This window comes from Brachycentrus maculatus, unplaced genomic scaffold (assembly GCF_059751285.1).
Source record: "Brachycentrus maculatus isolate JH-2025_06_01 unplaced genomic scaffold, ASM5975128v1 h1tg001719l, whole genome shotgun sequence".
Taxonomy (NCBI): Eukaryota; Metazoa; Arthropoda; class Insecta; order Trichoptera; family Brachycentridae; genus Brachycentrus; species Brachycentrus maculatus.
The window spans coordinates 5,160-19,995 of record NW_028282321.1 but is presented as its reverse complement, the minus strand read 5'-3'; the positions used below and the strand labels follow the sequence as shown (position 1 = coordinate 19,995).

General features: G+C 36.5%; 1 protein-coding gene across 1 annotated transcript; it reads right to left on the bottom strand.

Annotated features, from left to right (window-relative positions):
• Positions 1 to 11,627: 11,627 nt before the first annotated feature.
• On the bottom strand, positions 11,628 to 12,843 carry LOC148298703 (ABC transporter C family member 12-like). Its single transcript, XM_088276701.1, is given in 2 exon segments — positions 11,628 to 12,307; positions 12,834 to 12,843. Coding segments are annotated over 2 exon segments (666 nt in total). The 3' UTR covers positions 11,628 to 11,651.
• Between the last annotated feature and the right edge of the window lie 1,993 nt (positions 12,844 to 14,836).

The window sequence follows — 14,836 nt, the reverse complement described above, 5'->3', positions numbered from 1 at the left end:
ATGTTCTCATAGGTCTTGGCTTCTTACTGTCCGTTTACGACCTTCAGTATAGAATAAAACTCGATCAATGTGCACAACCTTTCTTAAATCAGCTGAAGGATTTTATCATCCGAGTTTGTTTTCATTACCGATTTATACTGCTGTTCTAAGAGCTGAAACTCTTCCAACAGCATTCTTTCGCATTTGTCAGCATACTGATTATTCTTCCAATCAAAACTGAAAACTCTTTCCTTGGGATCCAGAAACTATTTCGTGAGTTCATACACTTTCTTGAGTTTGCTTTTAATGCTTTTGTTTTCATCCTCGAGCTCACCAATTGCTTTATTTATGGCTTCTTGGTTTTCGGGAAGCAAGAGAGATTTCTTGGAGATAAAGGTTAAACTTTAATTCTTGGCCTTTAGTGCATGCAATGACTTCTCGCCTAAATTGTAGCGATGCTGTAAAAGATAATAGTTGATCACTTTGCAGTTGTTGGCATTGTTTTGGTTTTGTGGGTTGGTTTTGGCCTGGGGAGGAGTGTAGAGGGTTTCGTAGAACTTTTTGGTTTCGCTGTAATGTTCACTTATTAAATATAGATTGTAGAGATATTATTAAAGCTACTACTAGAATTATTCGCCACTGCAGATTACCGATGTTTAATGCTGGTTTTAGTTGGCTTTTGTATTATTTACACTTTTTGTTGCGATATTTTGATTATTCTTTTCGTTGGTTGTTTTTGGGAGGACGTTATGGGCTGATGTGTTAGGGTTATTGTTTCTATTCGGGTTAGTGTTGTTGACATTGTTGACATTGTTGACATTTTTGTTATTGTTTATCAAGGGAATCTCTTAGAGTTAGTTTAATTCCTATTCATAGGAGCTGGTTGTTTTGATTTTGGAGTGAATGTTTGTAAGAATGTTGTGATTTTCAGCCGAAACTGGCAATTTGTTCGGGATCGGAGGGACTTTACTCTTAGTATTATTCACTTTGATTTATTAATTACTCTTAGGCATTGTTGTAGTAGCCACATTCTGAGTTGGATTTGTTAGAACTTTATTCGATTCCATATTCTAGAGGTATTTATCGAACAGAGCTTATTCAGTATTGCTCCAGAAACTTTTGCGAATGTCATCGGTTTCTGAAACCGCATCGACAATACTCGATATGTGGGTGTTTATGTTTTTACTATTTTATTTATCAGGGAGATTGCTGTTTATTGGTAACTACTATTGGCTTACTGGGGCTCTTTGAGTGTTAGCTTTTTATTGGAGCGGTTTGTTCAGGGGTTTCTATTTTTATTACTATAGTGGGTTTATCTGTTGCTTTGACTTTCTCCGAGCTCCTTAAGATTATTTTGGGCATTAAACTTCCTCTCCGTCACTTTCATATTTTTGTAGAGGTTTTAATTTTTATTTAAGTTTTTCTTGTTATTATTTTTGCTCATATTTTTCCCTTTCCCTTTCCCTTTCCCTTTCCCTTTATCCTTTCAATTGCAATTGCAATTGCAATTTCTTCTCTTCTGGATGCACTTATTTTTGTGAATGCTTAATACTTTATTTGAATTCTACCATTTTCTTGTTTTGCAAAGGCCTTTCTATTTTTGTAAATGTTTATGACTAAACCTCGCCAACATTCTTTTATTATGGCTCTTTATCAAAATCACTAAATTACTGCATATCGCTTTCATACTTTTTCTGCAGATTTTTGTCAATAGCAATTTTGTTACTGCTCTATCTTTTTATGTTCTAATATTAATGGTCTTTATTGCCCTTTGTATTCAATTCGGCTCTGTCTTAACTCTTCTCAGCATTTTTATTTAAAAGATTTATGAGTTGCTTGCGTGATGGGATATTCTGATTACTATTACTTATGGCATTGTTTGGAGCATTACTAACAATTTATCGTTTCTGCCAAACATTATTATTTGACTATTCAAATTCTATGAACTATTATTACTTCTGCCCATGGATGTGATCATTCATTGTTTTGATCGCATTGGCTTAAATTCTTCGACGCATCTGCTTTGTTCGTTGATTCTATGAAGTATGATAAAGTTTGGTGTTATTGCCAATGTAGGTATGGGTTTGGTTGCCGATGTTCCCACTTGGTTTATGGTTGCTGTTGCGCATGCTTTGGTGGAACATGCCTACACTTTTATAATTATTGGTATTGTCTTCAATATTTCTGGAGGTCTTTTTATAGGGATTGGCATAAGACAGATCACTCATTTTGAACAAATCTGAGAATTTATTGTCATTGTCTCTGCGACTGCTGACTTTGGCTGAGCTTTTTTTGTTTAAAAAGGATATTTTAGGTACAAAAGGTATGCAGCTTTTCAATTTGTTTGGGCTTTCTATTAAATTGTTTGTGTTTTCATTATCTATCATATTCATATTCGCATGCATATTTGCATTAATACTCATATTGATAATTTCCTTGCCTAAATTATTTGCATAACTGCTGCTTCGTTTTTATGCAGTAATCTCACTTTTGCTCACTTTCCCAAAATATTTCCAAATTTCCGCATCAATTTGTGAATTATTGCTCTTATAAGCCATTTAAAACATACGATTGGTCATAGATTTGTTATCTCTGCTTCTATGCTTGTTGTGGCTCATGTTTTTCCTTTATTTGTTGCTCGCAGATATATCGGCATGCAGTTTGGTGGTGTTTATGATGTTGTGAGTTCTTTTAGTGCTGTGCATAAATCTGTCGGTTAGGTTCATGTGATAGTTTGTCTATGTTTAGTATTCTTCGAAATTATTATGTTATTTAATTATCATTTATCAGACATTCGGTCATTTATTATAGATGCATTTTATGTATTCAATTATTAGGCATTAATTTATATCCGTTCATTTATATACGTACATTTATATACGTACATTTATATTAGTTCATTTAGATCCGTACATTCATCAGACATAACTATACAATAATAATCAAAAATATACTCTGTATTTAAATGAAGTAGCAATATTCGTCATCATAAATAAATATCAGCCTTTGCTCTATTGTTTATTATTGTGTCAAAAACAGTATTTTTAATATTGTTAGCAAAGACAGTTCTTATATATTTATTTATATATATTTATTAATAGTTGAGTTTTAATCCTTCAGAATTTAATCTATTGATTTGGTTAACATGCAAATACTTGTGTTTATCTCCAATTTCGATTTTAATTTTGTATATTAAATGTCGATCTTAAAATGTCTGCCTGAAATGCCGATTTTAAAATTTCTTAATGAAAAAATGATTGCAGCAAATAAATTTATTTCATTACTCTATTACTCTGAAATAGTTTGCTTAATGCATTTTTCTACAGAATATTTAAAAATTAGCAATTTTAGAATGGGACTGCTCTACAAGTTTATACGATTCTTCGACAGCTTCACTCATCCTGCTACTCTAAGAGTAACTGAAGAACCATAACTAGCGAGTTACTGCTCAGGAGTGCTCTCTTTGATTTTGGTTCTGTTCTTCAGCTATGTGTTTGCTATAAAGTCCTACGAGGTATTTGCATATGAGCAAGTCACCTCTGAATCAGTCATCGAAGTACGCATAAGTTAACCATGTTTAGGACAAAGCTTAATATTAAAAAAATGGGTAGCTGATGGTCGCCATGAGGATTCTGCAACAAAAGGATAGTACAAAAGTGGAACATCCATACTTTCAATATTATGCTAAGATTGTGCCATACGGCATTAATTACGATGGATAGGAACTTATTTAATCTGAGGAGCTACAAATTTGTACAATCGAACAGTTTGCAGGAGTCGACCTTAAACTCCTAAATAGTTACTATAATCTCACTTCATGGGTATGTCCAAAAAAACCTATCATTCTCAAAGGAGTTTAAGCGGGCAATGTCGGCTCATATATCAACATGAAGATCGATTTCTGCCTAAAAAAAGAATGGTGCGCCAACACCACAGATATCGAGAACTACATCAAGGAACAAAAGAAGTATTATGGCTATATCACTGCCTAGTTTCTTATCTATGACACTGCTTTTACTCTCACCTAAAAAGACGCATGGGTTCGTAGGCCAACCTATATCAGAGCTGGATTTACTGAAACCAGAGGTGTTGTCGTAGATGTTCAAATTGCTGAGTACGAAATCGAAACCGATGTGAGCTGGTATCCTTGGATGGAGTTGGAGACATAGAAGGGCATTTATGTGCATTCAAGCCAAAACTACGTGGCTGAGTACGATATCAAACATAGTTACCTGATAGAGTTTAATGCTAGATTTATATCCAAAACGATGAAGTCGACGAGAAGATTTGGCAAATTGGACGAAATGCTCTCATATGCAGGAGGACTCTTTGGCATCATTATTGGTTTCTTTGGGTTCTTCATCTTGTCCTATAACTAATTTCAATATGATCTGATCATGGCAGAGGGGGCATTCAATCTCGATAAATCGGGCTACAAAATAAGGGCTGAGGAATTTAATTTTTTTACTTACGTGAAATACATTATATTCGATTGGATAAAAACCCTAACAGGCTATGAGCTTCCTTGGAAGTACGAGCAAAAGATCGACATGACAAGATAAGAAGCAGTAAACCAAATGGACATTGTAAGTTTATTCAAGAAAATCCATTTCCTAGAAAAGCTCATCAAATTTCAAATATCTCCATAACTGGCCATCTGTCTTACCGTCACCGAACCACCACATCTCGATTAAGTCAAAATGGCTCGAGTCTTTCTGGAGTACTATGATGTCATCACCCGAGGGAAGCCAATCATCACATTATAAGATATCTATCCTGAAGGTGATTAATTATCTAAGGATGAAAAGGTAAATTTGATCCGAGAGCTCGGTATTTAGAAACTTCTATAAATCATGAAAAAGTATGTTGTGATGCATCCTGAATAGTTTACGTAATTGAAGGAAATAGAACTTACTGAAAACCATCTCGAAGCAGAGAGGAAATTGTCTAAAGCCTTTTTCGGATTGACACAGTCCCAAAGAGGTAAAATCCAAGGATAGTATCCATTAAAAATTATATACTGTCTCTTCATTCATCGAAACCAGCACTTATTTACACGCTACGATCTAAAGACTGAGTTTAACGAAACAGATCCAAGAAATTCAGCGGAGGATTTTCATCATGGTCGGAGATTCCCATCAAATTTCTAAGATATCTCAGAAGCAGTAATTAGATTCAAGCAGGCAGCAATAATTTGATAGTTCAATTATTCTTTGTCTCTTTATACATATGCACCAAACATCCACACACGCATACACAAGCATGCACATATAAACAGATCCAGAATATATACCCTAAATTTAACACACTGTCAATTTATAATCAGCGACACGAATTTTCATCATTTTAACTTAATACTAACTCTTTCCTCCGTGAGTAAGGACTGTTTGATATCAAGTTCATCCTATGTAATACTGATACTTTCCTCTTATTTATTGCCCAGAGTCAATAACCCTTTTAGCTATCTCATACATAACTGAATTTTATCGTATCTTCTTTGCAATTATTCTCTGACAATCTTCCTCATCTACTTAGCCCTTACTTGCATTTCAGCTTGGATGTCAGATGACCCCACAGCGAGTAGCTCCGCCAAGATGACTTCCTCCGCCATAATGATACTTTCCATCGCGTTGTCTAATTATGCAAGCCGGTTGACAATCCGAAACGACTCTCTATAATTTCTCTGCCTTATCGTATATTTGTGGAGATCAGGGGTTAGTTTGATTGGAAGCTGTTTCTTTTCTGTCTAGCTTTTGCATTGGAATTACTGAAGATAGAGATATTTGTCACTGTCCCCATTTTTCTACTTTTCCTTGTTGATAAGGTCGATTTTCATGGAGATAAAGAACTACTTGATCAGAGATGTGAGGGTGTTATGGATTGCATGCATAAAGAGCAGGACGAAAGAGAATATGTACATCATGGCTAACAACGCCGAGTTCTTTTGGATTATGGCATTGGTGATCATTTCGATTGAATCACCCATCATCAGACAGACTAGAGTTGTTACTGAATCTGCCAGAGATGAAAAGAAACTTACCTTTGGAAACAAGCAGACTCCTAATAAAGCGTAAGCAATGAAAACAGGGAGAAACTCAGCAAAGAATTTGAAGACTTTCGTGATGCTTAGCTTAATGAGCTCATACATCAGCACCAGCTGTTTATTGGTACGAATAAGACGAAATATAGTCATCCAAGATAATAAGCATGCAACCCCAGCAATCCGTTCTTTTTCGATGCCATATAATAAATAGAAACCAGCAACGATCTCAAAGATGTTCGCCAGAATACTGAAAATAATATCGAACTCTAAAATGTGAATATAATGCTCGAACCTTAGCTATTCAATGGTAATTTTATTAGCTTGAACCCATTTGCTCACAGATGATTTAGTTTATTGAGGGTTTTCGTCGTAAAATGAGGAAGTTGGGTTTGTTACAGCATTGTGACCAAGTTATTCATAGAGTAAGTATATAGTCCTTCTGATGAGTAGATAGTTCAAGTACAAGCTGAAGAATGCTAGAACCAGAATAATGCCATAGAGTACCCGAATCTTAACAATATAAATTATTGGATAGGCCTTGAACGAAGATATATCAGAATAGATGATCTATCTAGCAATGTATTGTTTCGAGCAGTTTTTTTATTTGCTAATAATGTTAGGCTCATCTATACACTTGTTAGTGTATTAATCAGGATTGGTATTGTCCATCATGGCATTATCAATCCTGAACTCAAAATTAACCAGAATCTAAATCCTATCCAGAAATCCATAAGAAATCACATGGATATATTTCTAGGTAAAACCCTCCCAATTTTAGGTTACTGTTAAGTTGGTGATCTGCAATTAAAATCTCTCCACATTCAAGAGGAATAATTGCATATCAGTTGTGTTGCTCATATTAAACGGCAGAACAATGCCTTTGTTAAGATCTATTGGATAGATTGCTTCTTTATTTTCAGCTAGGTTGCTATACTAAATATGCAGCATTATTTTACTTTAATTATAATTCATATTAATGAAGCTGTTTTCGTTTATGCTTCGGATGTTCTCGAATGCATACTCGAAGTGTTCACTTAGTTATTTTATGTTGACTATTTTGAGGTAGAATTATTGGCCGTCGAATAGGTTAGAATAACGTTAATTGTCCATGTAGACAGAGAGGAATGTCCTGACTAAATCGCCTCGGAGGTAGATTCGTGAATGAACCAGTAAGAAAACTTGGAGGGTTGTGAATAGGATGAAGAGGATGTTGATAGCTGGTCTCACAGGAAACTGAGTTCTGCGGCCGATTATATTGGCATCAAGGGGGCTGGTCCAGAATTATTCGATGCTGGTGAAACTTTTTTGGCTGCTGATTGAGGATCTTCTTTTTTAGGAAGATTTTGATTCGCTCATGATTGTTTATCTATTATGGGTTTATTTACGGTAATATTATGGGTATATACATATAAGGGATATTATAAGGGTATATGATAGAAATATTATGGTATATACAATACAATACATATATAGGGATATTATGGGTATATAGATAGAATAAACTCAATATGGGATATATTACACATATCATTAAATGGGATTGAACAGGTTCGAACAATGCAATCCAAACCATCTAGAGGACTTTTAATATTGCTGTCTAAAGTCCCAAAAGATATTCTGCGGACAGTGCTGGAGAGCCAAAGGACATGGCTTTACCTGTCACTCCACCCGTTGTGGCCATTTTTAAAAACTAGCCCATCTCACTATCGATAAGACTCTCGAAATGAAATCCTTGCATTACACAGCACAGATGAGCAACAGCTACTCCAAATGCGAGCAAGTCTTTTCAAAGTTCTGTCAGCTGAAAGAGTACATCACTGATACAATCACGCAGGATCTACTCAATAAAATACCTCTCTTTTTGTCATCTTTCCTCAATTAAATGTTCGGGCATCGGAGTCTCCATTCGAGAAGTCTTATTTATGAGGAAGCGACTTGTTCGGATATGCTCAAGCTGATTAAGAATCGTGAACAGGATAAATCGATCTGTCTTGAAGCAGCAATAAATGGCTATGAAAAGATCGATCATATGTATACCTCAATGAAACAAAACCTTAAACAAAAGGAATTCCAAAGACCTGAAAGAGATAATGAGAATGCTGACGTAGAATCTGAAAGAAATGATCGCAATTAATAAAAAACCTTAGATGAGTTATTCGGTTTTTATCATAGCAAGGCCCTGAAAATCATCAATGATTTGAAACTTGCCTTCAAAAACGAAACCCAGAACAAAATCAAGTAAATACTAACACAATTCGACCCAAGCATTGAGTACGAAGGCGTGAAGTTTAGTAACAAGCCTAATTTTTAAACTTTTTAAAACTATCGAACTAGGAGTTTCGTGCTGGAAGCATTCCCCGAGCTGGAAACATCCGATGCTTCGCCTATCTACAATGGTGTAAGTTTGTCAGTTGAGAAGCTTGAAGAGTCCCCTGAAATGCTACTTGAGATATCGAAGAATTTCTTAAAGAATAAGCTGTTTGACATTTACTCCGAAATTAAATAATTCAAATCTCTCTTCCCGTATAAGTTCGCATATGTCATCGCCACTACAGTACAGCCTGACAAGTAGTACGAACTCACAGTATTGGACCTTGAGAAGGCATTTGTGAAGAAGGTGAACAAAATTGAGAAAAGCACATAGAATTCTTTCATGAATTCTGTGAACTTGGTAATAATGGGCCCTGAGCTGATCATCATAGAATTTAGGAATCGGCCGAAGAACACCGCAATTATTTCGATATATGGCGCGAAATAAGACCGATCCAAATTCTATGAGCTTGTGCTGGATAGGGTGGGCATAAAAAAGTCAGCAGAACTCAAAAAAATAGAGAACATCTTTAAATTTTAGACTGAGTTAACTCCTGTCGGACTGGTCTATGCTCAGCTTGAAATAGCCTACGAATATCTATTCTTAGATCGTTAGTACTTTTTATAGTTATTGCTTAGGAAAAGCTGTGAGTTTTAAGGTGAGACATACGCGCAACTAAGAGGATGCTAACTATTCAAATAAATCGTCAAAAAGTATAAGGAAAATGCTGTCATTGACTTTGAAATCAGCAGAAATTATAATGAAATAAAGCAGCTCATTTTATGATATTTATGGCATATAACTGTTCGATAGGGAATAATTCGATTTAATTTGATTTAGTTAGTTTATTTATTTGATATAACTGAAGAGATAATAAACAGACATATCAGTTTTGAGTGTTGTTAATAATTTGGAATGCCTTTTTTAGGGAATTTTAAAATTCCCCCAAAGTCATACACTCCTTCATCATGTCGAATTAACTCTCTTTATTTTCATTCTCATCAAGCATTTCAGAGGCATTCGCTTCTTTATTATTGCTATCCTTCTGATGATGCTTACTCATGAATTCAGTTATTCGAGACAATTTCTCGAGATTTGTCTTCGGCAGTTTTAGATGTTCGATAAGTGTGGATAGATGATCGATGACCTGTTTGACTGATAGTTTTGTTGTTTCAGGGTTCATTGATGCAAGCTATGAATCTGGGATTTGTTAGTCTATTTATTCTTAGATGTGATGCTCTTGGGGTTGTGACAGTTTTCGGGGGTGTTAGGCTTATTTAGGGGGGTGTATGATAGCGGAAGGACTCGCTCCTACATTGTTTGCACTATTGTTAATCGTGAATGTTTGAGATTTGTCGTTGTTTAGGCCTAAAACTTCAAAGTTGGTGTTGTTATGGTCTTGATTTGTGGCATTATTGGACATTGAAGGAAATGTAAGGCTGTTTTTTTGGCTGTTCAATGCGTTTTGGGGGGAAGGCCCATTGTTGGATGAAAATGCATTATTGAGTGAAAATGCATTGCTGGGTGGAAATGCATTATTTAATGAAAAAGTATTATTTGATGGAAATGCATTATTGGCTGGAAATACATTATTGGCTGAAAATGCATTATTTGATGGAAACGCATTATTTGATAGAAATGTATTATTTGATGGAAATGCATTGTTACTGATATTGCCAAATGCATTATTACTAATATTGCCAAATGCATTATTACTAATATTGCCAAATGCATTATTACTAATATTGCCAAATGCATTATTAGATGCAGAGACAGCCGAGTCAACAGAAGCAAACGCATTTGAAGATTGGAAAGCATTATTGGATGTAAGTTCACTATTCACTACAAATGCATTGCCGAAAGGCAACGGGCTGGGAACAAAGGAATTAGAATTTACTGAAGTATTCATTGGCAAATTAGTTGAAATGTTCAACGTTGTATGAAGTTGTGTGGTATTAAGTGGTGGAGTGTTCAGTGTTGTAGTATTAAGTGTTGGAGTATTCAGTGAAGGAGTGTTCAGTGGCGGAATGTTCAATTGAGTGTTTATTTGTAAATTCATTTCAGTGCTAATTGGGGTGCTAATTGAGTTGTTATTTGGGGTGCTAATTGAGTTGTTATTTGGGGTGCTAATTGAGTTGTTATTTGGGGTGCTAGTCGGAGTTTGAACTTAAGTAACAATTGGAGTGCTAAATAGGGAATTGAATGGAGATGCACGATTTTACAAATTACTTTGAATACCTTCGCTCGGCGCAGATGTTACAGACTTATTTAGATTATTATCATTCAGAAACATATTAATCTTTGACCCATTTTCAGGAATTGCCCTAACTTTATCATCATTGATTGTTGTATTGTTTATTGTTGTATTGTCTATTGTTGTATTGTCTGTTACCACTATATTTTCAGGCATCCTATTCATTAGATTGTCAGTAGCTGCAGGTGTACCAAATGAGTATAGTGGAGCTTTGAATGTACTATCATTCTGATTAGTTAAATTTGGTAATATGGCTTTGGTGTTGCCGAATAGAGGAAGCTTAGATTCAGAAGATAGCGTTTGATTGTTCGTAAATGAAAAAATATTCTTGCTGAGGTTGCCACCCATGAAATCATGAGACAATGGCTTCTTATCATTTGCTCCCTATTCATTGTTAGCAGCGTCCACTTTCTTAACTCCACTTTCGATACTGCCAAATGAGTTACTGTTGCTTTTAATTTATGGAGCTTTAGTTGGAATTGCAGCTGGCTTTAAGATATTGCTGAACATTTCTCCAACTGATTGATTTGTTTGCTTTGTTAAGTTATTGAACAATCCAGGGAACATAGGCGATGTATTATTATTTGAGTTATTAGATGGAATTTTAGAGAATGCATTCTGTCCAAACATTCCGAAGCTGCCTGTCTTACTATTATTGGCATTGGGATTGTCGTTGTTTATGTTTATGTTGTTTATGTTGGTGTTGGTGTTGTTCTGTGAATTGTTATTGAACATAGTGCTGCCATTATTACCCATGCTCATGCTCAATGGGTTAGTAGTGAAACCAAAATTAGTGTTGCCATTGGCATTTTGATTTTCAGGTTTAAAACTTGGAAACATGAAAATGGGATACTCAAATACCTCTATTAATTAGATAGCAATGAATTTGGGAAATTTCGTATTATAAATAAATGTTAATATAATGACAGCTGTAGAGTGAGAGATATGATCATTATTATTGGGGAATATGTAATCTGTAAACTGTATGCATATCATGAAACGTATGAAGAATCCCCAGAATTGCACATCACATAAAACACGCTCTGCTCATTTTGAAGTAACGACTAAGTCTTACCCCATTCCAAGACCTTACCTGCTTCCAGTATCAGGATTTTGTTGCAGTTCTTTATTGTGGATAAGCGATGTGCCACTGTCAGCACAGTGCTATCTTTGAATTTGGACTGAATTACCTACTGGATTATTTGATCAGTTTTCATGTCGATGTTTGCGGTGGCTTCGTCGATCAGGACGATCTTCGACTTCTTGAGGAAGGCTCGGCAAATACATAAAAGCTGTCTTTCCCCAACCGACAAATTCTAGTTGCTGGCGTGTGCATTGAGCCCGCCTTTTTCCTCCACCAATTCCCATAGTTTGCACTCTCTGAGTATTTCCTCCAATTCTTCATCAGAGTATAAATTGATGATGTCTAGGTTTTCCCTGAATGAGCCGCTGATGAGAGTCGGCTCTTGATCTATCATTGTAATCGATGATCTCAGATCTTTCAGTTTGTAATCATTGATGTTCTTGCCATCAATCTGCACTGCGTTTTCGGCGGTCTCCACAATCCTGAATATGCAGCTTATCAGGGTTGATTTGCCTGCTCCTGTTCTGCCTGCAATCCCTACCTTTTAACCTTTGGCGATTACCACATTAATGTCGCTTAGAACTGTTGGCAAGTCTTCTCGATACTTGACAGATAAATGGTTGAACTTGATACTGCCTTATTTGATCGCATTCTGGTCATAGCCTTCGTCCTTTGTCCACCAATCTTTGCAGTATTCAGCATACCCATTCTCAGGCTCGATCTTCGTGAATGCCTCCACTCTTTAAATTGCTATCATCTTGGTTTCGAGATAAACAAACGCGAAGATAGCTTCCACAATATTCTCATTAATGCTCAGCGAGTATGTGAGCAACAAGCCTGCTAATGAGCCATTCGAGTTGCTACTCAGAATGCAATAACCGATTGCTCCCATATTTATCAAAAAAGATAGCAAATTAAGGCGCATTGAGAACCAGCTCTCCAAGGCCTCACGTGCAAGCCTGTTTCTTTTGTTTATCTCTATTTTATCTATCTGGCTTGTGGAGAAACTTTGTTCAAGGTTATATGCTCGGATTGTGGCCACGCCGTTGACTGTCGAAGTGAACCCACTGACAATCGGAGATGAAGATATTTTCTATAAGCGCACACACTATCTTTGTGTCTTCAAATAGTACTGACTCAACTTCAGGGCAGCATAGCTCACCAAGACGCATGGCACAGCCACAAAGACAGTTGAAGCGTACATGCAGATTACTATCCCCGAGAGCAATCGAAATGCCTACACTAAAAAAGTGCCAACTGCATATCCAATTTCCTCATCGACTTCCGCTAGATCCTTTGATAATCTGTTCAGTATCCTCCCGACTGGCACACGATTGTAGAATCGAATTATGCTGGCATAGAGTAGAGATTTTATCATTCTTTTGTGAAGTATCTGTCCTTGCCTGATGCCTGAAAGCACGAGCAGCATAGCGCGGGCGGTTGTGAACAAAGTGGAGCTTATCGATAGTATTAAGTACCAGTAGATATGGCTTGTGGAATTCTCAGGATCTTCACACCATCGTTCGATTTCTATATTCGACATGGTAGACAAGACGACCCAGCCTGTCATAAAGCCAAGAACTGCCACCACAAACATGACTCCTCCATTGAGTTTTATATACTGTTGATAAGTGGATAAACTGACACGGCCCTTAATTCTATCTTCTGAGAGAATCAACTGCTTGACAACTTTATCCGTGATATTCCCTGAATCTTATTTATCTTGACTGTGCATTTCCTCTTTGTGCTATAAGTGTTCTTGTTTGAGAATTTCGACTTTTTCGATATTTATTATTTATTTTTCAGTCTTTTTATCCTATGAAGCCTACTCCGATTTCTTCTTCATAATTTCGAGCTATTGGATTTATTTGAATTCTTGCGTTTCTTTGATGGATGTGAATGAGCCACTCTGGATTATTCTCCCTTTTTACATGATTATAATTTAGTTGGCTTTCTCAGCATAGTGGATTGCATGTGTGGGCATGATGACAGTCTTATCTTTCAAGTAAGTGGAGACTGTCTCCTCCATGATAAACCTGCCCACTTTAACATCGACCGCGCTGAGAATATCATCGAGCAAGTATATATCTCGTTGGGAGTATAGTGCTTGGGCTAAGCTTATCCTCACTTTTTGCCCCCCTGAAAGATTCACCCCTTTCTCTCCGATTTCTGTGTCCACGCCTTGGTTGAAACTCTCAAGATCATCAGTCAAGCAGGCATAGTATATGGCATCATTCAAGTTCTTCTCATGGTAGGGTTGATTAAATAGAATGTTGTCCTTCACAGTGCCTGACATAATCCATGGTTTTTGCGAACAAAGAGCGATTGATCCATAGACCCGAACTTAAGGGGCTTTCATGGCGTCGATACTCATTTAATTGAGGATAGCGTAGAGTAGACTGGACTTCCCGCTGCCAATGTCCCCAAAGATCATCGTTACTTTCCCGAGGGGGAACTTATGGTTGATATTATAAAGACAGTCAACATACTTTATATCATTCTGAGTTGCATTTCCTTCTGACTCCAGTATTTCTTACGACAGCAGTGATTATTTGAGTGTGCCTTCATCTTGCGTTTTCTACAGCTATTCGTTAGTGTTTGCTTATTTATTTTTGTTCTTGCTTTATTTTGTAGTTTTGTCGTTTTCCTTTTGATTGCTACTCTTTTATGCTCCCCACAAGAAGTTGCCATTACGGATTTATATAGCGTATTTCTGATCTTTTGCAGGATCCGATCTAATTGTGGTATAGTTCATGGATTGCGAAAACAAATAATTCTAAATTCTCTTCACGGAAGACCAAATCTGAATGAGAGATGAGATGGCAGTGGGCAGCGTTCTGATTGGCCACTGCAGAATATTGAATAGAATGATGACTGTGAATGCCAATGAAGCATTTATTTAGTTGCCGACGAGTATATAGACCAGGAAGGTGATTGAGACAATCAAACTAGGGCCAATCCAATACACGAGAATTGTTAGAACATTGAAGAAGTTGACTGTTTTGATTTTGGCAAGCTCTTCCTCCCTCCTCTTATTGATTTTGTTGAAGAAATACTTCTCGATTGCATTGATTTTAATGAATTTCATGAGACTTAGCATCTCCTCCGTGGCTTTTGTTCGTGCGTCCTTCTTCTTGAGGAGCTGGTCATTGCTGCTGGTGGAGA